The 26,970-nt window shown below is 39.0% G+C and overlaps 2 protein-coding genes across 4 annotated transcripts in view; one reads left to right on the top strand and one right to left on the bottom strand.

Annotated features, from left to right (window-relative positions):
- CYFIP1 (cytoplasmic FMR1 interacting protein 1) overlaps window positions 1-26,970 on the top strand; it is a 75,014-nt gene that overhangs the window by 34,298 nt on the left and 13,746 nt on the right. For 2 of the 3 annotated variants that reach the window (XM_059492196.1, XM_059492178.1), the window contains 10 exons: window positions 39-192; window positions 1,414-1,570; window positions 2,121-2,217; window positions 2,561-2,637; window positions 2,734-2,842; window positions 3,413-3,532; window positions 5,471-5,670; window positions 12,449-12,536; window positions 23,307-23,450; window positions 24,972-25,062. In XM_059492196.1, the coding sequence (XP_059348179.1) occupies window positions 39-192; window positions 1,414-1,570; window positions 2,121-2,217; window positions 2,561-2,637; window positions 2,734-2,842; window positions 3,413-3,532; window positions 5,471-5,670; window positions 12,449-12,536; window positions 23,307-23,450; window positions 24,972-25,062 (1,237 nt within the window). The remainder of the gene's footprint in view (window positions 1-38; window positions 193-1,413; window positions 1,571-2,120; window positions 2,218-2,560; window positions 2,638-2,733; window positions 2,843-3,412; window positions 3,533-5,470; window positions 5,671-12,448; window positions 12,537-23,306; window positions 23,451-24,971; window positions 25,063-26,970) is intronic. The other variant, XM_059492187.1, reaches the window with a different exon arrangement.
- Window positions 17,028-21,151, bottom strand: LOC132069902 (fibronectin type III domain-containing protein 9-like). The gene is made up of 2 exons (XM_059466389.1): window positions 20,820-21,151; window positions 17,028-18,531 (listed from the first exon to the last, which is right to left on the bottom strand). Exon 2 carries the CDS (start codon window positions 18,408-18,410, stop codon window positions 17,739-17,741), a length of 672 nt encoding a protein of 223 aa, XP_059322372.1. The 5' UTR covers window positions 18,411-18,531; window positions 20,820-21,151; the 3' UTR covers window positions 17,028-17,738.

Consider the following 26,970-nt stretch of genomic DNA (forward strand, 5'->3'; position numbering starts at 1 on the left):
TCCCCTTTCCACCGTAATTGTTTCCTTTAATGATACAGCTTTACATGGTGAGAACTATGTTAGAGTCCCTCATTGCTGACAAAAGTGGTTCCAAGAAAACCTTGAGAAGTAGCCTTGAGGGGCCCACCATATTGGACATAGAAAAATTCCATCGCGAGTCTTTCTTCTACACTCATTTGATAAATTTCAGTGGTAAGATATGTAGATGATCAGTGTCCAGCTTAGCATGTCCTAACACCTCTAACACGATCTGGAAAATGTTTCCGATTGCCTAAGTCAACTTAACCTTTGGTTTATTTATCAAAAGCCTTGGTCTGTCCAAGCTTTTTCTGAGATGGTACTTAGCTTTGTGGTGGGATTTTTATTTTGACTTGTTACATGTTTGTTTCTAATGCGTCAAATTTCATATTGTTACCTCTTTTTTCTATTTTATGTATGTACTTACAAAAACAATAAGCCTATACACACTGAAATTTTTTTAAAGGAAGTAGTTTTTGTGTTTTGGGAGATTTTTTTTTGTTTTGTTTTAAGTACAGAGGAAACAAATTCTCTGTTGTGGTAAATTTGATGTCATTTCACTACTCTTACTATTCAGTTAATTGTAATCGGAAACATGCTGTCCTAAAGAATTCACCTACTGACATTGAGTGTACCTAGTCCTTGTCATCACCATGCTGTGTTGTCTTTCATTTTTGTTTTGCTGCTGGTCTCCTTTACCCTTGGAGAAGGGGGAGTCTGTTAATACCAGTCACTGTGCTAGCTGGGGAACAGCACTGCAAAAGGTCTTCAGAAGGTCTCAGTGTAAAAAGTTCATTCCTGTTTTAGTTCACAAGCCTTCAGGAAAGGCAGGATTGTACCAAGTGTTTTCTGGAGAGGTGGGAAGCACACCTCTGTGCCCTTGATGACATCCTTAGAAACTTGTTGTTTTAATCCCTACTTCATGTGTCTGTCTGTCATTTCCTGCCCATCTAATCAACAGGAACATGTGGAGCAATTCAGTCCTCCATAGGGAGGGATGGTACTGGTAGTTCCAGTGCAATTTTGCCTTCTTCACTTACTGCTTCCCAAATTCAGTGTATGGCTTTCTCAGCCCCCAGCTGAGAAATTAAACTAGAAATCCCTTTTTACTGGTGTACACAGTTTTTCTGTTTAACTGATAGTCTCATCCAGTTCCACTCTTTTTTTTTTTCTATAAGAAGGCACCACTTTGGGGGCCAGTGATGAATTCAGAACTCTTACAAAAAGTCATGGGCTTTACATTTTGAATTTGCTTTAGATTATATGCCCTGTGTACAGCTCTAGTGACTTGCACCTGCTTTTTTTTTGTTTTGCATTGCATCATCAGAATCACAGTTGTATTGTACTTGATGTATTTCTATAAGAAGTGTAATTCTCCCTTATTCATTCTGAAAGAAACCCTGCAGCAATGCTGTGATCTGTCCCAGCTGTGGTTCAGGGAATTCTTCTTAGAGCTGACCATGGGCAGAAGAATCCAGTTTCCCATTGAGATGTCCATGCCTTGGATTTTGACGGATCATATTTTGGAGACAAAAGAGGCATCAATGATGGAGTAAGACCCGCTTGTGCTCTTCCACTGAATGATTATTCTTAATGATTGCATTCCTTATTATAATGTTGCTCCTTTAATTGGTTTTAACAAGTAGTCATTGAGAAGGTATTCTAAACTTGAATAAAATTTTTGTCTTCATTTGCCCATTTTCACAGTCTCTAAGTTTTCTTTTTGATGTGAATAATTGAAATGCTAAACCTTTCACATCATTGCACCAGCCATGTATTTTGCTCCTTGAGTTCTCCTTGCTTATTCTTCAGAGATATCAAATATAATGTACAGTGGTTAAAGCCTAGTTCCATTTTGATGGACAGCTAAAAAACAAGTTTTAGACTTCAAACATATCGACACCTTTTCCTAAACCAACAAATATTTTCTTAAAGGAAAAATTGTGATCCTTTTTATATAAACTAAAAAAGGAAAATACCCTGTTTTCGTGAACCACTTGTGGATTGCAATATTGATTGGCTTACTTCATCTTGACAGCACCATCCTAAAGAATGATGACTTTCATACACATGTAACTCATGTTTTATTCTTTTTCTTGCAGGTATGTTCTGTATTCTTTGGACCTTTATAATGACAGTGCTCATTATGCACTTACCAAATTTAAGAAGCAGTTCCTCTATGATGAAATTGAGGCAGAGGTAAAGTAACCTTACCTACTGGAGAAAAATCATCTGTACCTGAATGTGAAAATCATGCTAAAGGACAAGGTCTTTTTTAAGAGATTCAGAACAGATGGCGATAATAGAAAAGCTGAGAAGACTGACCAGAAGATGAGCAACTGGTTGGGTGATATGTTGTGAGGAAAGCTATAGACCTGTGCAAAAATCCCTCACATTAATGGTGAAAATTGAGCCACATCTCTTGTACTGGGAAATTTGGACCTATTAACTTCCTTGACGATGTTTGATAAACAGTGGGAGATCTTAGAGAAGCTCTTTTAAAAATTTTAAGTATCTCTAAACATATATTTTTTTCCTCAAGGTAAACCTGTGTTTTGACCAATTTGTCTACAAGCTGGCAGACCAAATATTTGCATACTACAAGGCAATGGCTGGCAGGTAGCTATTCCTTCCACTATGAGAGCTTTCCTTCACACTTCTCTGCTCTGCTTTGCTGTTTAGTACACCTTAAGCATTTTCTTCCTTTCTTCATAGCCTGCTTCTGGATAAACGGCTACGTTCAGAGTGCAAGAACCAGGGAGCAACCATTCAGCTGCTGCAGTCCAACCGCTACGAGACACTGTTGAAACAGAGACACGTTCAAGTGAGTTAACTCCAAGGTTTTATCTGAGTTGCTTGGCAGCTTTCCAGTGGTGTTGATTCATGTAGGTAGACAAAACTCATTTTGTGCTTCATGTTCTGTTGTCTCGGCAGCATAACTGAACACTTGAGATCTGCTTTTTTTGTCACATGAAGGTGTAAATTAAGAAAGAAAACTTAAAAGATCCTATTTTAAAGCAAATGTCTGTTGCAGTTAGGAAAACATGAGCCAAATAGGAATGCCATGGGTGATAGCGTGTCTTCCTAGTAATGTCTTTTACTAGTTTTCAGTATGTTGTTGGCACAATATAATAGAAGCATAAAATGCTGATACAAGTACTTAAATGTAGATGCAATGTGTACTTTTAATTCTTTTTGTAAGAATTGGGATGCAAATTGTAGTACCGCATTTGCTCATGAATTTATAATTTTTGTCCATCTGCTTTGTTTCAGTGTGTTTGGGATGCAAGTTCACAAAGTGAGAGTCTGTTAATCTGGGGGGTCTCGTAGTCCTTGTACAGCGTGTCTTGTAACCTGTCTGGCAGCTCAGAGCCTCACACGTGTTTTCCCTTAGCTCCTGGGCAGGTCCATAGACCTGAACCGGCTGATCACGCAGCGCATCTCGGCCGCCATGTACCGCTCCATGGAGCTGGCCATCGGCCGCTTCGAGAGCGAGGACCTGACCTCCATCGTGGTGAGTCTCTGCTGCCCTCTGCCACAGCCCTGGCACACCACCTGGGGTGGAGCAACCCCAGACTGCTGCAGCTCAGGGCCCTGGGGGTAAAGTGTACAGAAGGCAGGCACTTGGAGCAGTGAGAAAACAAAGAAAGCAGTCACCTTTTGATATAAGTTTTTGTAAGCGCCCACTTCTGCCCATGCTTATAAATAAATTGCGCATCAAAAAAAATAGCCTTGTGCTTGGGAGAATCAAAATTCATGGATTTACTCAGGCAGCTTGGTTTTGTAGCATGACAAAAATAATTTTTTGGTGAAGGAAAGAGATCTGACTTGTCCCCGTGGAAGAGAAGCATCTGTGCAATATTGAGGTGTCCTTTTGAGTTAGTTTCCCGGTTAAAATGCTAAAAAACAATTTTTATTTCAAGACAGCATGAATTTGACAAGTAAACATGCAGTCAGCAAGAAAAAATATCAGGCACATTCAGTTCTGCTCGAATGAAAAATAAATTAAAAGTTGTGCAAAAGAGTTTACTGTTGTTCTTTCTGTAATAAGATTTACCAGTGACATTTTGTCATGCAGTTAACTATCTTGGTTTAATTTCATTCTTTACTGAAGAGAAATCAAATACTGAGGCCATACAGTCTCTTGACTTCTGAAAGCTTGGTTTTATAACTTTGAATTATTGAAAGGTAGTTTTTCTTTGTTATGTGCAGTACACTTTTAGTGACTGAGTGAACAGAAACCATCAAGGATGTGTTCCTTATGTCACAGGTTCTCATTCTTTGAGTAAGAGTCAGTAAGTGAGTGACAGAACTAAGGGTTGTCCCTTTACCATGTTCCTCCTCCTTGTTGTTTTGGTGTTCTTTTTTGTTTTATGCAAAATGTTTTCTGTTGAAAACTGGCTGCTTTCCTCAGCAAGAAACTGATCCAAATAGATGAACTAATCTGTAATTTCTGCTGGTTTTCCAGATAAACAAATGAAGTTAAGGTATTTACAAGACTGAGCTATTATTTTCTCCTCAAACTGGATCTCATTCTGTAGTAATAATCTTAGTGGGTTTTTTTTTTCCTTGAACTAACTTGCTCAGAGGTGTAAAACTCCTTTGAAATATGGAGCACTTAAATCAGAGAGCAGTTTATGGAAAGATAGTAGTAGTAATTTGATACACAACTAGAAGAAGCCACTGGATATTTCTTCAGTAGATCACTGCACAAAAATCTTTAAAAGCAGTGCTTGAATTTTTTGGAAGTAAGGGTTGTGTTCTTTGTGCTTGGTGTTTTCAGTGCCTCATGGCAGATACAGAGTTATTTTATTGTATTTTATTTTAAAGAAATTGCCAGAAAAGATACTAGGAATTTCTTGTCAAGAGGAGAAACATAATGAAATGAAGTACACATGTATAGTCATGTAGCTTGCAGCTAGTGATTTTGTGGGTACCTTCACAACATTTGTAAATGTCTGATCTGGTTTTTCATTGCATCTTTGTACATCCTTCACTGGAGTAGATCATGAGAGGGATTTATGGTAAATGTGGTGTTATTCCTAATAATACCACTACAATAGTTAGTTCACCAATTACTCTACTGAGCAAAAATTACTTTTGTGATTGCTTGTAAAGCAGGAAATGCAGAAAGGTGTTTCTGGCCTATGTCTGACTCTATTTAAATGTTGGAGTTTTAGGTTTTGCTCAGTGGAGGAAGTGTTGCTACAGATCTGTGTTTGAGGACTATCTTTGTCTGAATACCACTAAAGTCTCAGAAGGTTTAAGAAACAATCCCAAGAGTACTGATTCTGTCCAGCCCTTATTGTTACAGTAAGAGACTGGGAGAGAGTCAATTGTTCATTTTGATTTCTTTCTAGTTTTCTTTTCCCTCAAGGTTATTTGTGTACTTTGTTCAGTTTCTCCACTTTATTAAATGCATCATTCTCTTTTTTCCCCTTGTTTTTCATAGGAGCTGGATGGCTTGATAGAGATAAACAAAATGACTCACAAGCTTCTGAGTAGATACATGACCTTGGATAGCTTTGATGCCATGTTCAGAGAAGCCAACCACAATGTTTCAGCCCCTTATGGCAGAATCACTCTTCATGTCTTTTGGGAACTCAATTATGATTTCCTTCCAAACTACTGCTACAATGGATCAACTAACAGGTTAGCAAGGCGGCTTTTTTATTTGCAGCTTTTTATTTATTCTACCACCCTTCTGCTACTTCCTCCCTAGCAAGTGCTGACAAGTTCATCTCCATTCATTTAGTGTTTTCCACTTCTAAGGCTTTACTTGAAATGAAGCAGCATGAGTCATTTTACCAAGTGCTGTTAAACGCATGAAAGCCTGTTATTTGTCCACAATAGAAGGCAAATGGAACCACAGCAACCAAATTCTGACATTTTGATGACGTAGTTATGGTATGCTGAAAAACAGAGTGTGTCAAAACACTGCTAAGTGCATATCAGGGAGGTATTTTGAAACAGGATTTCAGGGTGAGATGATGGAAATAAAATTATAGTCCTGATTCTGTGCTAACGTGAAGAAAAGTTTCTTTCTGTGAATTATTTCTGATATTTATATAATTATTTCTTATTTCTGATTATTTTTGTTCAGTGAATATTGAACTCTTCCTTTCTGGAGAAAGGAAGAGTTCAGTATTCACTGCAAACTGCAATTGTAGCCTTTAAGGAGAGTGAGTAATGGAAATAGAAAGAAGAAGGTAGGATCTAAGGTTTGAATGAGGGGGAAGCACAGTGTTCAAGATTTTGCATATCTGTGCTTCCTGCTTATATGCTGTTTTTAGGGTTTGTGTTACTTTTAGTCTTTACTCAGGTTTTGCTTAAAGCCCCGTGAAGTGACAGTAAAGTGATAGTGAATATTGAGCTGTAGGAAGAGGAGGAAGTCTGCTCTCATCTTATACTGTCTCCTTGGAGAGCTTTCTTTGTCTGACATGTTCTGTGATGGTTATGTTGTGTTTTAGATCCAAGATTCTGTCTGAAAAAAAAAAGATTTTTTTTTTTTGTGGTTAAGTTTTACCCAAGAAACTTCTGTTACAGGAATCTGTTTGCATGGGAAAATTGAATTTATTTTGGAGGGAGCTTCTGTGCAGTTAATGTGTCTGGAGATCAGTATTGGAATATTCAGTGTGCTGTATTAAGAATCATGTGACAATCTTGATGAAATGCTGCTCTTCCACCCATCAGCTTTATTGAAAGGCATTCAGTAGCTCCTGTACAGTTCAGTCTGTGTTCATCCTGGCTACAAGGGCTGCCTTACTGCAGACCACAGCACTTGGGAAGTCAGTGTGAGCTGCCAAAGGACATTAGCAGGATCCTATAGCACTTAAAATCTGTACACAAGAATTGAGTTAGGCTCAGCTTTTTGGGTAATTAATTCAGGATAATTAATTTAGGAGATGTTAAAAGCAGCCAGATCTTAGGCAGTATGTGTACCATGTGTCTGATTTCATCACAGAAGTGCTTTGGTTTCAGTCAAAAGCCAAGTGTGGAGAGAATTAATGTATGTGTTGCACATGCTATACAGTGCCCTTTGATATTTTTGATGAGAGAGAGAACAGGAAGTTTTTGGCCTTTTTATAGTCCTTAAGCATGTTCATTGCTGCCTTGCTGTTAGCATGAACTTCAAATTGCTGTGCTCTCTCTGCATTCAAGTGTACAGGTTATTGAGTGCAAACACAAGAATGCACTGTGAGGAGCTGTGTGAGAGCTGCTGGTTTAATGCTTGACTCTTGATAGGTAAAGTCTTGCATAAAGGTTACATGTAAACAAGGGAAGAGAAGCAGCAAATAAAGGCTGGAAGAAAGAGATATAATTGTGATGAAAAGCAGAGAGATTACTTAGTGCTGTGAGGGGCTGGAGGCAGAGTTCCCAGAAAATATGTCATATCTGTGGCTACTCTTCTTTTAATATGACAGCTTGGTATAAGAGTTCTTCTTTTAAAGTTAGTGTTTTGGTCAGATTAACTTGTTTCCAGTAGCTTTTGAAGCTCTTTTCCCAAGAATGCTTGAACGTGAAAATTTCATATATCTGTAGAAGAGTTCAACCATGTAGAAACTCTGCAGGTTTAGTTCAAAAGCTAAAGCTCTTCATGCAGAAGTGCTGGAACACATTGCTTGTTTAATTATTTGGGACTTTGAACATTTTTTTGTATCAGATAATGTGCTGAGATTAGACAGTGAGACTGCTATTAAAAGATTCAGCAATTTAATAATGGGAGTTGCCATTAATGCTGGCCAGCTGCACAGACTCAGGGACAACAGTTTATGGAGAAGGAATGGAGAGATGAGTGAGATGATCTTTTCAGATTGGCAGTGAAATCCAAGGGTATTTTTTATCCACCTGTTGACCATCATGAAAGAAAGAAAGAAAGCAAGCAAACCTTTGGATAGTGCACAAGCATATGAGCTGCAGGTGAGGTCAAAGGTGTCTCTAGTTCAGTGTCCTGATGCTGTCAGCAGCCATAAAGGGGCTGAATTTGAAAACAAGGGGGGCTTGAGGTGATTTCTCCCAGGAAACATGCCAGCCTCCAGCAATGATTAGATGTTTCTGTAAAACAAAAATGAGGGGATGTTAGTGCAGTTGTGGTCCTTTACAGGGGCATTCATTTTTCCAAATTGTTTTGTCCTGTCCCTTTTATAAAGCTGTGTGAGGCTTTGACATTCATTGTGTGCTCCAGTGAGGAGTCTGCAGTGAAGCTTGTGCTGCATCTCTTTTAGATGCTCTCAAGCTATTGTCCACCAGTTCTTTTACTGAAAGTGGCCATAAACAGATGTTTCCCACTTTTTGTCCTTTCTGTGCTGCCTGGGATTGTTTTTCAAGAGCCCTCTCTCTGTTTGCCCTCAGTTGCACGTCTTTTCAAGCCAAGTCTTTCCACACCAGGAATATTTGTCATGCTTAGGCCTGCATCTGAGCTTTTTCCATGTGAAGTTAGGTTATCTAGATTCAAATGACTCAAATACTCAGTCTTAGTTCCTTTTCCACTGTCTGTAGTGCCCCTTTTTCTGCCTTATTTTCTTTACTGTTTCTAAGCTGATCTTTGCCTTCCTTGACAGCTTGTTTTGTATTAAGGACTAACAGAGAAGCAAGTGTGAGACAGTCTTACATTTATTTGAATTGAAGATTTTCTGTGCTTTCTTGACACAAATGATACAAGCTTCTGGAGACAGTAGTCAAACTAGTAGCTCCATCTCCTTTAACACATAACCCAAATCTGTGTTCTCTGGTATAAATTCATGTGTACAGCACTCTTCCAAATGCAGTATGACATGTTTCTTCCATGGGTACAGATTTGTCACAGAAGGAACAAAAAGACCAGCTTTTTATTTTTCTCTCTTCCTGACAGCCTCTCCCGCTTCCTTTTGCGAGCTCTCTCTCTCTCATACTGCTTTTGATACTGGCTTTCACGAGAGAACAGCTGTGTCTTCTTGTGTTGCATACACTCTGACAGTCACTGCTCAGAAAAATTTTCAGCCCTTGCACATAGTGCTGGAGCAAACCTGAAAAGTAGCAGTGCAAACCATCTAGTTTCTGCTACCAAGAGCCAAATGGTACAGGGATATAGACTCATGTAGACTCACTCAGAGGGGTGACTGTAATCAACTACCTTTCCTCTCCTAAAAAGACAAGCAACCAACCAAAGTCTTTCTGGCAAAAGGAAAAGTGACAGCAGTGGATTGGCAGATATGCTACTCTCTCACGCAGCATTTTCCTTGCTGTTTCCTCTGTTCTATCCATCTTGGCATCCAGGTTTAAGAAGGGTGAGTCAGATCTAGTGTTCACTGAGAGGGGGTGTAGGGCTACCGTTCATTCTGCTAGACAGGACAAACTAATTGGAGAATGATGGAAGCAAGAAGTGTTCAATTAGACAGGGAGGTGCAGAGGAACGCTTTCTGTAGGAGCAGGGAGGGAAGACTGTCATATCTTATTACTTCTAAGTTGAAGCTCAGAAAGTTTGTGAATGAGGTTTATCTAACCTGGTGCCTGCAATGCAGCAGGCTCATTGCCCAAAGCAGTCTCTTTCAGTTATCTCCTTAAACAGATTGAAGTAAAATCACAGAATCATTTAGATTAGTTTGTGATGTGTTCACTATGAACTCCTTCCTGGTAGGTATCACAGAAAAATTAATATTAAATGATTTGATCCCTAAAATACTTACTTTGGGGGCTCATGTTGTCCTCTAGTAATTTGCTTACAAAGCTTTGGTAAGCCAGAAGGCTTTTCATCTGCTTAATCTACTTTGACTGCTTACAACCTGTGCTGATTAAAATGGATAAATTGCTGTGAGATCATCAACACTGATTAAAAATGAAACTGATTATCTTGGAATATGCTGAAACCTGTATCCTACCAGTATCCAGGGGAAAGTAAAAGTTTGGTTAGCTTTGATATTCAAAGAGCTTCAGTCCTTCAAAGAGACATTCCTCTTACTTGGAGGAGGAGCAGGAGGAAACCAACCAGCAGAATGTCAGGAAGAAAGAACACATACACACACACACGGACATTGAAAAACTTTGAAGAACAGTAGATGATGCTGAACTGTAAGGTTTTCATATAGCCCTTAGTTTTTGGGGAAGAAATTTCTAATGCTTACGTGAATGATGTGTTTCTTTCTAGGATGATGCACTATTTAGGCTGCTGTAGCCTTAATCTTAGATGTTGCCTCTCCATAACTTAACAAGTGGCTGTCATCCTTTGCCCCTATTTCCTTACTCCTTTTCTTCCTCTCTTGGCCTCTTTCACTCAAGAAAATATAAGCAAGTGTGTTTGCTTCAAGTCTTTAAGAAAACTTTAAGACTATTTTCTACTACTGTGAAGCATTAGAGATGGAGAAACCCCCAAGCATGCAGAGGAGCACTGGGAAGCACACAGGAGTTACCTGAGCATTTACTTGCAGTGACTTGTTTGCTCCCAGACACTAATTACATTGTAATTGATACATATACACACAATAATTTTTGATAAATCAAAGAATTATAGTAACAGCTTCCAGAGTAATGGGATGCACCCACTTATATGTCAAAACACTCCTTTCCTTGTGAGTGTTTTAATTTAGTGGTAAAAAATCTGCTCTTGCCACATATGTCTGCACACTGAAACCCAGTCTTATCTCAAATGACATGGTATCTCTTATGATTTCATTTTAGAGATTCTCTTAGGGCTTGAAAATTGATGTCAGATTAAACAGGAGTGGGATTTTGGACAAAAAAAAGGGGGACTGGAGTAATCTCTGGCACTGTCGTATGTTGCAGATTACTTTGAATTCCATCAAATGTTTGCATCATCTCTGGTAAACTCATATCTGCAGAATACAGATTCAAGTAATCCCTCTCAAAGGAGAGTTTTCAGTTTCTGTGTGAGAGAGAAGGGGAGAAACTTGTAAGCTGAGGGAATATAAATGTAAGAATATCTAAATAATATATATAGTATCAAAAATAATCTATATAAATAATGTATTTTTCCTCAAAATCTCTAAATGAAAACTCTTTCTGGACTACAGCAAGTACAAGTATTTTTGGGAAGCGTGGCTAATCTATAAATGAACAAGTAGCTGTACCTGTTTTTGAGAAGATTAAAAATGCAGAAAATATTATTCTGAAGTTATAGATTCTCACAAGAATGATTCAGAAATAAAACACAGTGGAAGTTATTGTAAGCAACATGGTCCAATTTATGTTGGTCTCGGTGAAACAATTTTTGATTATCATGGCTGTTCATGTTTTTAGCTAGAAGATGGATATATTAAAAATAAAATGTCTCTGTTCTTTCTAGGAAGAATTAATAATGAATAATTAATTTTATGTGCTGATGAAATGTAAATACTTTAAACAAAAAAGATCAAGATACAATTATATCTTATTATATTATAGTGTAAGGCAAGTTTTCTTTCCTGAAACATTTTCCTAGATACATTTCTCTGATATAGTATCAGACCAGCCTGATATTATACAACCATTTGATGTGCACTTCTTAAATAGCTATTTTCCCTCTTTGCTGTGCATATTCAGCTTTGCACCATTTATCAATAACTACTTTTTAATAAAGGTAAAAAATAAAGTAGCCATCCAGCTTGTAAACACACATCCCCCAATAATTTTCCTCTGTTTAGTGAAGTTAAGCAGAATTGGCATTGTAGTGGATATTGATTAACTTCTTCCTGCCCTAAAACTGCAGTGCTGCCAAATGTGCATTACACAGCCAGCAGGGAACATCAAGGGGGAAGATTTGTGCTGCTGGTTCACAAGAGGACTGGGAATGGTCCTTCAGGCTCTGGTGGCCTCAGTTGTGGGTGGGATGGCTGATCCTGTCTTTGGCAGTGCTCCATATCTTTGTAGTTCTCTTGTGGCCCTCTTAACCGTATACAAAGGTAAAGTTAACCATGATTTGTACTGGTACCTGCTCACACTGAACTATGATCAAACTTTCAAAACATTGATTTTGCTGCAAGGATTATTCCCTTTCTCATGCCTTTTTTTAAAGGTAACATCTAACATATTTCTCCTGATGTGAATTTTGGGGGGAAAAGCTCAGAAACATTAAACAGAAATGCCATGTTCCTCTTTGAAGGCGTATTTCTCTCTCAAGGACTTAATTTTGCAAGCACATTATGCCCTGTGAGAGGCTATTGCTACTTGATTAGTTACTTCCCTGTTTGTTGGCCTGGGCTAGTGGTGAGGAATATTTTGGGATCCTGCACACCATGGGAAGAGCAGTAATTGTTGAACTGCAGTATGATTTGTGTCTATGCTTTTGGGCAATTCAGGCTGTGTGCTTCCCCAGTTTCTACTGGGGCTGAAAGGCTGCTGGTCTGGCTTTGATTTTATTTGCAGACAAAAGCAGTCTTCTACAGGGCAGGGTGCATTAGGTGCATACCTGCTTACCTAAGTATAAATAATGAATTCTTGTTTTTATTTTTTTATATAGATTTGTTCGGACCGTGCTGCCATTTTCTCAGGAGTTTCAGCGTGATAAGCAGCCTAATGCACAGCCACAGTATCTCTATGGATCAAAGGTTGGGTTTGATTCCCTTTATCTTTATGGTTTGCTCATGTTTAATGGTATCTTTTTAATTATAGAAACTATGGTATGTGAAAGTTATTAGAAATGGACTGAAATACATTTTGTGTGTATTTTAAATTGAACATACACTTTTTTAAGACTTGGCTTGAAGCTCACCATGTGTTTCAGCATTGGTTAGTCTGATGTGCAATTGATTAGTCTTATCTGACAAAGCTAAAAATAAGCCCTTCTCTCAACCACCTTGCATTGTTCAGTTGCTAACAGTGGCAGAGCAAACTCAAAATAAAGATTAATTACTCATTGGTTACTTATCTGGTGAAGTGAGAACAAGAGCCCATCTTGGGTGCAGCCCTCCCTTGTGATGACAGAAGAAAAGGGAATAGATAGAAAAACTGTTTCAGATGTTATCTGACTTAAGAGGAATATAGATTCTGACCATCTTAAACTATCAGATACCTAACTACTTCAATTATTTTTTTTTAATGTAATGTTTCTTTGGACTCTACCAGAGCTGTAAATTCAATGTGATGAACTTGGTGTCTTGGTCATCTCATCTTCTGTATTTATTTCCTGCTTTGCAGTTAGGTGGGCTGGGAAGGTTTGTGCAAGTTTTCAGTGGAAGGGTACATGTGCAGTCACATACTCTGTCCCTGGGGCAATCCCCAGTGCTGAGGTTGGAAAGGAGCTCTTGTGGGTGACAGCTTGGAAGAGTGCTTGACACAAGAGAACAGCTGTGGGCTACCCAAGTGAGGAAAGTTAGCTTGCTCTCACAGGACCAATGCTATGCTCATGTGTAAGAGATTTGTTCTCCCTGATCACTGCAGACTTATTTTCTTATTCTTCAGAATTATTGCTTGTGTCTTAATGGCAGTTAAAGACGTAGTGCATTAACATATATTTACATTTTAAATATCTAGTCAGAAATATTGATCTACTTCAAACTGCGCTAAAAACCATCAGTGCTATCTTCAGCAAATCATTTGGGACTATATGACAAGGTGTCACTCTAAATTTTGCAATGTTTTCTTGGCTGTCAGGATGCCAAGCTGAAGTATGAAAAAGATAAATGAAAAAAATGATTAAATTAGAGGATGGACAATAAAAAAGCTTAAAATTATTTTTGATAATTTAAAATTATTTAAAATATGTACTTAATTATACATCTAATTTATGCAAGTGTGCTGTAACTGTTATGGGTTACTCTCAATATCTACCTCCTACTTAGGCATGAACATAATTAGTCCTTGTCTTACTCTTATTTTCTGCACATCATATCATAGATGTATGGTGCGATTTCAACCCAGTAATCTAGGTTTTGGGATATCTCAGGAGTTACAAATTTCAGTGCTAAAATATCTGCTGCATTTGTAAAATGTAAAGGAGGTAGAAAAGGATTCACATGTTTTAATGCGGAATATAGCAGCTGACTGTCGGCTCCTGTAAATAATGTTTTATGTAATTGTTCTCCAAAAAGGAACAGTAAATTACAGGAAAGTGGAATTTTCTTACATTAGAGTTATTGTGTTCCTTACTATTTTAGTAACTGACCAGATGCAGCATAGAGCAAAAACCTGAATTTCATAGAGATTGCTAACTTAATTTATCTAAGTGATGATGCAGTGGGGTGAGTGACAGAAGATTAACTGGGGAACACTTTTTTTATCAGTCAGGTTACATTATTAAAATGAGTTTAGTAATCTTCACACTGAGAGCTATACATTTTCAGAATTCTTGATTATTTTTCTATATGAGCAGCAACAATCAAGCCGAGGGGTCTTTCTTGCATTTTTGGGGCAAATTTCATAACTGGATAGGCCTATATTAGAAAATACTCATGACTCTCTCTAATTTTAAATTTTAACAAGAGTATATTTTTATTCTTGAGTTGAATTTATTTTGAAATTGAGGATCTCTGAGTGGAGTTTTTAACATTTCCACTTTATATAGACAGTAACAGATAGGAATTCTTACATTATAGAGGCTTCGCTACTACAGCAGTAACTAAAGAAATTTTTTGTTTGTCTCTCAAAGCATTCACATATTCCCAGATATTTCTAAATGGATCAAAGCATCTGGTCTATATTAATGTGTCTTGATATTTAGCATAGAGAGTTGTAGTAACATTCTCTTCAGCAACTCAAGTTTTCTGAGTGATATCTTCACGTAATTAGCCAAACAAAAACCCACAGATACAACTTCCTTATTCTGGTTGATGTGGAAGCAGAGCTGTCAGGTGGGAAGGAGCCAGCCTACAGAAGCTCATTAGCGTTTTCAGTGAGCTGGATTATTTTAAAATTTTGATTGAGCATGGTCACTGAAATCCCTTTACTCAGTTAAAGTATGTGTAGAATTAATGACATTAATATTAGCAGTTTGGAATTTGGCAACATTGGGTGAATGCATGAAATATTTTATAATATACATATAAGCAAGTATCTTTCCTGGGGACTTGAACTAACTTTCTGTTAAATACTTGGTTTTATAGAGGTTGTGTAGACCAGAATTGAAAGGCTTTCTTTCTGTCTTATACAACATTTTCCAGATATTGTAATGATTTTTTTGTCTCTGGCACCTTTGTAGATATATTTTGTGAAAAATACATGTTTGAAAGGTACTTCTCACTGTGAATATAATGATTTTTATCTACTGCAGGTGCAAAAATTAAAGTCAGTTTGCACTATGTTGCAATCTGCTATCAGTTTGGTAATCACTTAGAATGTTTGCCCCATACTCGATGACTGTTGAGTGGAGAATTACCAAATCTAATACAGAATTGCCTGAATGAACCTGAATTAATCTGTAATAAAACTTTCTCAGCAAGAAGCAAAGAATCATGCAGCTCTGTGGGCATGTGGTGACATGAGTTTTTCAGAACTAGAGCAGAAAACTGATGACACTCTGCATGAATTGCTCATTTGCAGCAGGTGCGAGATGGTCCATTGCTTGTGAGATGATATAAATGTTTATCTTAGTAGTGCACAGTAAACTCTGTGGGTGGAATGGTTTTATATTTAGAGAAGGTAAATCCCTTGGGAAGCACTACCATGGTAGCTCTTTGCTTTCTCAGTTGGATGTAGGCATGTCTTTTGGTTGCGTGTGTTTGTGTATAAATAACAAAATGCAGTAGGTGAATTGCCTGGAAACTGCTTTAAGCAGAACTGCTCCTTGTTCTCAGTGTGGCATGTACATGTGTATATAACATAAATGTGTGTCTATATATGTATTGCATTGCCTTAAAACCCACATAAAAAAATGGACATGCAGAGAAGTAAACAGGTTTCCAAGAGCCCAAGATGTTGGCAGAGATTGACTGTGTGTCTCTTGGCCTCATCCCATTAATATTAAAATAGTCTTTTCTTGATGAAAACCTAATCAGAGAAGTGTTACTGTCAATTTGATTACAAGATAATTTTAAAGCATTTTCTCTGTCCTCGCCACCCAGGCACCCCTTTATGGCACTAAACCCGTTGTGCTGGCTTCATGTTCTGATGAGGGTTCTTGAAATAGTGCCTATTTCATGTAACATTGTCATTTGAAACAGCAGTGAGCTGTTATTCTCACAGTTTGTTTGAGACTGACGTGCAAGACAAAGGAAAACGTGTCAGCTGGAGGAAGTGCTCTGCAGCAGGTGGAGAACACGTTATTGCTAACTTCACACAATAAAAATGCCTTTTGAAGTGTTTTCTGAAAGTCATACTCGCCCCCGTTCGGCAAGTGCTCTGTGTGTCATGCTTATCCTACTCAAAAAAAAAAAAAAAAGTAAAGAAAGATTCATCACACTTATGGCAGCTTCTCCTTAGCACTCAGAGTCGATGCATTTCACAAGTCGTGGGAATTGTTGTCAAAATAGAGTAGCTGAAAAGATCCACTACCTGCTGTGAAATATTCGTGGGGAGCTCTCTTGCCAAAATTGTACCCCCCCTTAGCTTCCAGGGTGGAGGGGGATGGCAGCTGCCCAGGCAGCAGCTCTCCAGCCTTCACTGGTGCAACCAAGCTGTGTCAGAGAGAGCTGACTTCACACATACATTCGTACCAAGAGCAATTAACTGCCTGCAGTCACAGTGCACCTTTGGTTTTTTAGGCATAATATACAGCGATACTAAGATTTATTATGTTTTTATGGAACACAAATGCACTTAAGAGGTTTAAAACAGGGTGACTTACACATGTAAATCAGACAACACTTGTCACTAGTGAGGGTGAACAGATTTCTGTCCAAAGGACCTTGGCACTTTGCCATGAAGCTCAAGGCAGAGTGAGATGATCAGCAGGTTTTCTTGTTACAGAAATAAAATGCATTTTAGCATGTTTTTACTGTTTTGCCCCCTTCATCACACAGAATGTACTGTGCAATTGGAAAGAAATTTGCAGCTGATTAATGCATGTTATCATTAAAACTGAAAGGGAAGTAGAAAACGAAGGGCCAGGAGCTGCATCTCTGGATTCCATTTCCTCTGCAGGGAGTCTGGCCCATGGAGCAGAAGGTAGCTTGTGGTGGGAGCAGAAGAGTGCAAAATGCAATAACCCAGGATATTTCCTTAATTAGACGTGTCTTTACTAAGTCTCCATCTTCCATGTATTTAGACTGAGGGGAAATAAGACAAATGAGAGGATACAATTAAAATTCTGGTGAGTTTATCTTACATTCTGAGACTGACCTCAGTGCAGAGGGGAGGGATGGGCAACACCATGGGCAGTGAAGTGTGTTGTCTGAGTATAGTACTGCTTGTAGTGTGTGTTTTGGGAAGCAGCTGGGATTGTCAGGGTAAAGCTCACACTGGCAAACCACTGCACTCTGTGTGTATGTTCCAGTTGCCTGTAGTGTAGCAGTCTGGGTTGCCATCTGAAAACTCCTACTCAGTTTTATTCATGCTAGTTAACAAAAATTATTTTGGTCACTTTTGGCTACTTTTTATATTTGTTTGCTGTTTTAGGCTAAAGAAAAGCAATGAAAAATCCCCTTGAAATGTGAACCAAATACTTGCTACATGCTTAATTTTAAATAATGGAGGGTGGGTGAAGTGCTCACTTCTTGGGCATGGGAACCTTTGCATACAGGCTGTTGGAAAGGGGTGTGAAATCAAGGTACAGCCAGAAGTGCTGCAGTGAGCAGTCAGAGCTCCCTGTTGTGAGCACCAACAGTGCATCTGATGTGTTTGAAGTAGCTGGGGTACCCCATGTGGCAAAAACCTTTCTAATTTGTAGCAGAGCACTGTCCTGTCACTGGGACTCGCTCCTGACTTTTCGAAGATGTCACGATGGGCTCATTGCACACCGAGGGATTCTCTATGATTGTGGCCAGCTGGATGCCACCCGGATGCTTTTCCTCAGCGTCCTGTGTGTGCTGGCTCTGCCTGCCGAGCTCATCCGAAGCATGGGCCGTGCTTTTGGTCCATGGCCCCTCAGGCTCCCGCTTGGAGCTGCCGCCCCGCTCTTGCAGGCGCTGGTGTCTCCTGCGGCAGAGGAGGTGCAGGCAGCCGTAGAGCAGCACGGCGGCGATGATGAGGAGCAGCACGCCGCTGGTGAGCCAGATGCCCAGAGCCAGCTCCTTCTTGGTGCTGCTCGCCGACGCGGGGTCTCGTTCCAGCGTGTTGAAAACTCTGCACTGGTCGCTGGAGGGGTTTGCGGACTGGCAGGTCACGCACATGATGTACGTCGTCAGGGGAGTCAGGTTTTCAACCACAAAGGAGGAGCGAGTGGTGGGCACCCTCTCTTCCCTCTGGAAGCTCTTTCTGGAGTAGCTGGACAGCATGCTGTTCCAGTTAGGGTGGTACATGATGCTGTAAAAGCTGTCGACACAACTGGCCATTTTTGGCCAAATTACCATTGCTGTGTTTCCTGTGATGTTTTGGATGGTTATTCCCATCAGGATGATTTTTGGGAGTTTTTTTTTCCTCTCTTGATGCTGATCTCCCTGTGGAAAGGGAAGGTGTTCTTTGGAGAAGCTGCAGCACTGAGGATGTCGTTTGGATCTTAATCGTAGTGCTCTGTAATGTAGGAATGGAGTTTGTTAGGAAAGTATGCTCTCATCTTTGGTACTGCAGTGTAAAAATGGGAATGAAAGTTCATAAAGTCTGGCATGTTTTAAAATGTGTATTTCTCTTCCAAGTGAAAGTGTAAAGATAAACTTTGAGAAGTTCAACCAGAGCTGCTGCCTGTACCAGTGACCAGTTGTATCTTGAGAGATGGTGAATTTTTGCAGAATTTAAAATTGGGAAATCACTTCCTTTCACTTTTTTTCCCCCCAGGTGATTGTAAAAAAATGCAGCAGGTGTTTTTTTCTCTAGTCTGTGTATCTTGCATTTTATGTTAAGCAGCAATAGGGGTTGGCAGGAGTGGATATTGAGGAATAATTTCCTCTACCATTCACAAGTCTTTATTTTTGCTAGTCACAATTAGTTGAAGAACAAAAGAGTATGTGGAAACCTGACTACATATTATTTTGTCTATATCTTATGTTAGTTTCTTATTCACAAGTTCACATAGGAACACCTTCCCTATGAAGACAGGCTGAGAGAAGTGGGGCTGTTCAGCCTGGAGAAGAGAAGCTCCAGGGAGATCTTGCAGCACCTTCTGCTATCTAGATACAGCAATACAGCTGGAGAGGGGCTTTTTATACAGGCAGATATTGATAGGATGAGGAGGAGTGACTTTAAGCTCCAAGAGGGTATATTTAAATAAGATACTATGAAGGAATTCTTTGCTATGGGGGCAGTGAGGCACTGGAATGGCCTGCCCAGAGAAGCTGTGGAAGGTGTCCCTGCCTGTTGCAGGGGTGTTGGAGCTAGGTGACCTTTAAGCCAGACTGTTGTGTGACTCTGTGATACCCTCTGTGTTTGCTGCTAAATTGCACATCTGTAACCACTGCAGCCACACTGCGGCAGTGGCTGTGAGCACTGTACATTGGTGGTATCAGTGTCACAATTGTGAGCCTTGATGCTAGTCAGCCTCTTGGGAAAGCTCTGTCAAGCTTAGTGAAATACAGCTTTCACCATAGCCTACCTTTTGGATAAATAGTGGGGATTTTTAAAAGTTACTAATGCTCTTTGCTGTTTTAAGTCATTTTATGTAATCCCATAGTCTGCCTGCCCTGAATTTATACTCCTCCTCGTCCTCAATTCAAATTAGAAAATCTGCCAGTATTTTGAGATTCTCAGTATGTGTAACCACTCTAAATAGTGAAAGGAAAACACCTCTTTTCTTCAATTTCTCTAAACACATCTGTTAAAGAATATATAATAACAACCAGTGGATATTTTCATTTGCTTGGCTTGGGTTTTATGCTTTTACTGTCGTGATGGTAACTTTTGAAAAAGAGCTTACCTCAGCAATTTAATCTGATCCCTTGGTTTGATTGTCAGCTTCCAGTGGCACTCGTGGAAGCTTTTTTCCACTTTGAAAGTTTCTCACTTTTTTTATTACTATAAATGCCCATGCCAGTAACACTGTATTTCATTGTTTATAACTTTGTTGTGATAATTTAATATATTTTTTTTAAGATCAAGTTTAAAATGTTACATTTCCTGGATAAGTAACAATTAATTATTGAAAATTCTCTGGAGGAAGAAAGATTGTGAGATTTGCTGATAACATATTCTGAAATTATTCTGTAGTACTAGTATTTTATACTAGATAGGAGACTGGGAAAATGTATATTTTATAGGATATTTTTAATGGGATTTAGATAGTGGCACTACATTAATAGTAAGAATTCTGTGCCTGTTTATATATGAAAATTGTTGCTCAAAGGTTTTGGATTCTACTTACTGAGAAGTGGGAAGAAAAATGTGTATGTTTATTTTCATGACAATATAAAAGCATGGATATGACTGATCTGGGGAGATGCTGCTTTTCTAATTCTGTGGTAAAGGCACCCTTTTTAATACAGCAACAAGATAAAGGAACTGAGTTTGCTATCAGATAAACTTACCAGACACATTTTGGTATCTACCCAGCTACTGCAGATATTAAAATAGGGTGCATTAGTGAGATCAGTTACCTTCTCTTTAACTGCTAGCTCCCTATTACTTAAAATCATAATCTATATCTATTATAATCTAGCGTTTTTTTAGAACACTTTTAACACAGCCTAGGAACAATTGTTTCAACAGTTTAATCCTTGTATCATTTTGTAAGTAGAATGAGCTATAATTAAATAACAATAATACATTTCCATTGTTTTAAACTATCAGTTATTAGAAAACACACAATTACTGACATGTAAATGTTTGGAGAAGCCATCTGATGTTTTATAGATCATAAAGTCAGTACTTACCGTCGCTCCCTGATGGAAATTCCAGAACAGAATTTCTTTATGGCGATGCTGCTGTGAAAATGTTACAAACACCACTTTTTTTGTATCCCTTTCTATATGAATTATTTCCTGACTGGTCTCTGTTTGCCAGTTTGCTTTTTCTTCTCCTCAGATTCCCTGGACTGAATTCTTATTGCCTGGTGATTTCAGTTTTTTTCTCTGATGCTGCTGGTAGCATGGTTTCTTTGTCTCTTCCACTTAAATTCCTGCAAGAGCACATCTTGTCTAAAGATGCTGTTGCTTTGCTTTTCAAAGACCTCACAGGAGAAGAAAATAATGTCTTTCCCCCCCTCTCTTGCTTGCCTCCCCTTGGCAGTATGCAGCCTGAGCATCCCTGTTATATACTCTTGTGTGTGGACCAGTGATGCTGTAAGTGATTAATGTTAGCACTTTGATGACATCAGCAACTAACAACTCTCTCCTTTTTTTTTTTCAATTTAAGTAGGGGAGGGAGCAAGTATAGCTTAAAAAATAATGAACAGCAGCTTCCCTTCTCTCCCTTTCCACCTCAACCCCCCTCTAGTTAGTGGCTTCTTCCCTAAGGATTTTATGCTTTTGTGTCTCACTGTGGGGGGGAAGTGGTGTTGGTGTGTAGTTTTTTTTTTCTAAATTCCTTGTTACAGTTTAGAAAGATCCACTAATCCAACGTTTACAGGTGCATTGCAAATTTTAGGTACTTCCCCATGAGGTTTACATGAAAGATATATTTTTAGATCGGCTGGCTTCCTATTGTTATGTATTGGCAAGTTTTTAAAATACAAATATCATGTTTTTGGGGCTTGCTTTTCTGTGACAAATTCCTGCTGTGTGAAGAGAGGTTCTCTCCCCTTAACCTCATGGCAGTAAAAGGCTTTATCCCACTAAAATAAAATTCTCCTTGTGCTGTACCTGAAATAGATAGTTCTGACATGTTTGTTGTAGGAGACTTACCTAATTGGAAACATCAAAACCAAAAAAAGGAAATCATCTTTTAGGGGTGGTTGTAAAAATCCTTAGTTTATCAGGACATTCATCTGCACATATGTTCTTAAGGTTTTACCACTTCTCTGTGCTGTCTTTGCCCCAGACCTCATTTTTGTCTGCAGAGAGCTATGGAAATGCACAGGTTGTACTGGAGGGATACAGCTTTAGGCTGTGCCCTGCTGGGACACATTTGGAGTTTGGCCTTTAAGCCAGCTCTGATCTAACAGTGGGACTGTGTTATGTACTAGGATTCTAATAGTTATTCAAGTGTCTATTTTAGTTTCCATTTAGAATTTTTAAGTTTCTAAGACCTCAGCTGGAAACTGGTGTTTATATAGAGACATAAAATATAAATAAAAATGTGCATATTCTATTCTGATTGCGTCAAAAGATGGTTTTTAAGTACTTTTATGAGAATAAAGTCCTTCCAGAGCTTGGTAGAGTTTTCTAAATTGAATTCCAACTAGCTTAATGCCATGTGGTTACAGTATCTGGTGTTGACTTGCATGGGTGGTTAGGGCAGGATCTGGATTGAAGGGAATGTTCTTCCTGGAAAATCTTCAGTTAGAGCTGTTTGTGAAGTTGAAAGTTTAACAGTATGCTGTTTTCTGTGTGTGTTTTAGAGAGAAGGAAAATTCAAAAAAGTGAAGGAAACACAGCAGTCCCTTCTGTAAGAAGGGTGGCCAAGATTCCTGCTAAAATTAATTTCAGGGTATTAGGAGAACAACCCACTTGCAGAAATGGAGGATGCTAAGTTAGCCAGCCATCTCTAATCTGCAGCTTCAACAACCAGTTCCTAAATCCTCACGTCACATCAGTCTGTACAGCTGTGTTCATGTTCATGGAAGTAAACATGACTATGGCAAAGCCCCTGGTCCTATTTATACAAGTGTTGAAGAATTTCTATGAGGTTGCATCCCAGGCTTAGATTTGCTTTGATCTTGTGTACAGCACAGGGGTTTGAAAAAGAAAGATCCTTGTTAATTAGTTGCAGAGAGCAGTAGCTGCAGAAGGCTTTTCTTTTTTTGTTGTAGTTGACTACTCAGAGACTTAAAACAGCTATTATGAACAGAAAATTGAACTAATTTCTTTCAAGATATTTTGCACATAAAATAGAAGATAGAGGAATAGAAGCTGTGCCTTAAATTCAGGGATCTGGACATGGCATTGACTACTTTTACCCCTTTATGCTTGTGTAAATAGAAAAGTAAAAAAGAGAAAGTGTTTGTGGCTTTATAAATGGTAAATAGAAGATGTCTGCTTGAAAAAAAAGTGCTCACTAATTTGTCTTGCTGATAGATTTAAGTTCCTGCCTTAAGAGAAACTGGCAAAGAGAAATTGTGTATTTAAACCTCTTTCAGAGACAGTGAGATACAAAGATTTTATTTCAGTTTTAATGTGCTTTGAAATGACATTTAAATTACATTATTATTGAGATAGAAGCAGACAAAATTTTCATTAATCATATCTGTTTTCTTGTTTTAGGCATTGAATTTGGCATATTCCAGCATTTACAGCAACTACAGGAATTTTGTTGGTCCCCCCCACTTTAAAGTCATCTGTAGACTTCTTGGATATCAGGGCATTGCTGTGGTGATGGAGGAGTTGCTGAAAGTTGTCAAGAGCCTGGTATGCTAATTGTCCTTATTTTTCTGCTAGTTCAAATGGTTTCTTAGAGGAAATGTCTCAGGAAAAACAAAGTGAGATTGAGACCCTGGATAAAAATAATTAAAATAACTTCCATTGAAATTTGATATAAGCTGTGCTTGACAGTGCTCAATGTCTTGTGTGAGCAATAGAAATAATTGCCTTGGTGCCCTCAGGAGTGTTTTGAAAACTTTGGATTCTTCAATGGAGGTTCATGCAATTTGTGGTGACCTGAGCTGTTAGAGCCTAGGTAGGCTCTGGAAAAGTATGAGTATTTTAAATGAGTTGATTACAACTTAAAGACCATTCACTTCCTTGATATTTTTTGAGAACAGCTGTAGTGTGCTTTCTGCCTGGCACCTAACTTCAGGGCTCTCATTAATGGCATCACTGATAGATGACTCCTTAACAACAGGAGTTTAACCTCTGTGCTTGATTAGCAGTGCTGCTCAGGCCAGCTTTGAAGACATTATCCACACAGCCTGGGTGTCCTGGGTATCTTTCTAACTGGGAGGAGGCTGAGGTGCTGGCTGTTTCCTATACTATGAGAATCTACATATACAGCTACAGTGCCTTGCAGTTAATTTAAGCCAAAGAAATTACATTTTCCTCCCTGTTGTTTGTAGGAGCGTGCTGCCAAAATAATCCAACTGTACCAGGGAAAGCTGTGGTATTCATAATTGTACTTCAGGCACTTGACACATTTGGCAGTTTGTTTACAGTAATTCCCACAATGTTCTAAGTACATTTCTGATGTTCTAGAAAGGCTGAATCCTCCTTGAAAAGATGCTGTAATTTAATCCTCAGGGAGAGAGGAAGACACTCATATTTTTCAGGGTTTGAGTGTCAAGTATTAGTTTGCTGTGTTTTATGAGAGGGGTGTTTTTATAACTTAGTGGTAAATTGTCTCAATTCATTAAAGGGGGCATTGAACACTTGGTCACTTACAAAGAAGGTTAAAAGGCCTGGGGAGGGTGTCCTGCCAATGCCTGATGCAGATGCTCAGATGTAGGGGGACAGGTAAGGCAGAGGTGTCTAGTGGTTTGAAGACAGGCTGACTGGAGGCTGGGACTATCTCAGCTGGTATGTCCAGAAGAACCAGTTTGGGCTGTTGCCACCATTCCTAATCATTAGGGCTTTTTTCATGTTGCTTTTGAACACATTCAGATGCTTTTTGAATGGTTTTTACAGCATTCAGATACAGCTTTTTAACCAAAAACCTAAAAGTTAGTTTGACTGTAAAGAGTCTATAAGAGAAAAAACGTTTTCCTTTTTTTACCCTCCTGGCCTTAGCTGTTGTGCCACTCTTCTTGTAGCAAAGATGGCTAATGCCATATGAACTCTTTAAATTTGTAAAAGTTGCCTTTTAAAATATGCTGACTGGCAGAATTAAACACAAGATTTTTAGAGCTGCTTCAGTTCATGTGTAGTTTGAATGCAGTTTGTTGTAAAGTTTTGTAGTTCAACAGCACTGACATGTTTGCATACATTGTTTTCTCTTAGTTACAAGGGACCATTCTTCAGTATGTCAAGACCCTAATGGAAGTGATGCCTAAGATCTGTAGGTTACCAAGACATGAGTATGGCTCTCCAGGTTAGTTTGTGTTTGATGTTACCTTAGCAGCCTTAATAAGATGATACTAATCACTATCTTCTGAATCTTTTATATCTGTCTTTCCCTCCCTCCTTTTTCTCTTGATAATCAGATTTTAGCCTGGCTTTACTTTATTTCTTTTTTTTCCCCATCAAAAGAATCATTGAATGCCATGCTTTCTGAAAGTACTTAATGAAGTTTTAAGACTTCTGTAAGTAGGGCAAAAGGATGACAATCTGTATAGAGACATCCTCATGACATAATTGATCTTGAGCTGGGATGTCCACAATAGTTTCTGTTTCTTGTCTTTCTCATAAGTGTGTTGAGCTTTTGCCTCAGCAAGTTAGCCTCTCACATTTTTTCTGTTTAAATGTCTAATTTAGTAACCCAGTTCCCTGGAACAGCCTCTTTGCCCTTTTCCTTTGCCCTCACCAAATGCAGGATAAAAGGAGTGATACTGCTGGGAGGTAAACTGGTCCTGCCAGAATAGTTTTGTCTGAGGCTTGTTGAGGTGCATCTTAGCCTCTCAACAGGAGGTGTGACAGTTGCAGGAGAAGAAATGGCATTGAAAGCTGCTTGCCACTGTGGAGAAATAATTGGTTAATTAGTATTTATCACATTGTTCACTGAAATTCTGAATCTGCTTTCTCCTTCAAAATATTCCTCCTTCACAACTTCTAATTAACACAAATTAGTCCTTCCATGTGCCACCCACCTCTGAGTTTATTTTTCCAGAGTCACTTAGTTTTATTAAATGCCACTCCAACTGGAATGAGGTTGGGTTTTTTCTGCTTCCCACAGCTTGCTTGACGTTCATTACCAATGTTAAATGAAATTGAGGTCTTACTAAGTGTTTCCTTCCTGTTTTTCTCCCTGGAGCACAGAGATGGATGAATCATGGTAGTTAGGAGTATAAAAATAATCTCTCTGAGGCTTTTAGCCATTCATTAAGGTCTGACCACAAAAGCAGTAGGTATTCTCAAATATAGATAATGCTACACGTGACATTAGGAAGCTTGCCAGAAATCCTCACCTGGAAGGGGTAAATATTTGGCAGGAGATGCCTAGGGATTTCAGGATAAACCTTTCTCTTAAAGTTGAAAGACAATCCATCCTATAGGAAAGGCAGAACTTTACTGGTGCAATGGTAACAAACTACTTTGACCTCATATTTACTCTTCCAAAAGAAATGCCATTTGTTTAGATGCCTTCTGTACCAAGAGATCAAAGCAACTCTTGGTTTTACAATGGATCATCATACTTAGTTTTAGAATTGGATTGGATCTCAAAACCCCACCTGATTCTCTGCTCCTTTACTGTCAGGTTTTGTCTTAACACATGTTCTTTTCCTGTTCTGAACCGTTTCTAGCAGAGGACACATAATGACCCCCTGGAGGGACTCTTCCAAGAAATGCAGAGAGAGCCTTTATATAAAGCACAGTCACGCCGTCTCTCCCTTCCCTTTTGTAGTCGCCAGACAGAAGAGCTTGGGGAAGATCCTCCCTGGCTCTCTCACACCAGGGAAAAGCTGCCCTGTGCTCTCTGACACCTCACCATCATGGAGTTTCTGCCCTTGGAACAGACTGGCTGAGAAAGGAAAATGTTCCCTGTGATGAGGATGTGCTGCAGATTTTACCCTTCCTCGGGAGAGGAGCTGCCAGGCTGTAGAAGGGCAGGCTCAGAGCATGCTTCCTTTCAGTCACTGTCCTCTCATTTCTGTGCTAAATTCTCCTCTTCAGCAGTCTTTGCCACACCTTGTTTATGTGTTTTGTCACAGAAGATGCAAGCCAACACACCAACTGTTGTCTGTTCCCTCCTCTGCCTCCAAAAGCTTCCTCAGAAGTTGATAGTTGTAGTAGTAAGGTGGGCTATGTCTGTGTTCTGCTTCTGTTCTTTCATAACAAATCA

This window comes from Ammospiza nelsoni, chromosome 2 (assembly GCF_027579445.1).
Source record: "Ammospiza nelsoni isolate bAmmNel1 chromosome 2, bAmmNel1.pri, whole genome shotgun sequence".
In the NCBI taxonomy this organism is placed as follows: Eukaryota; Metazoa; Chordata; class Aves; order Passeriformes; family Passerellidae; genus Ammospiza; species Ammospiza nelsoni.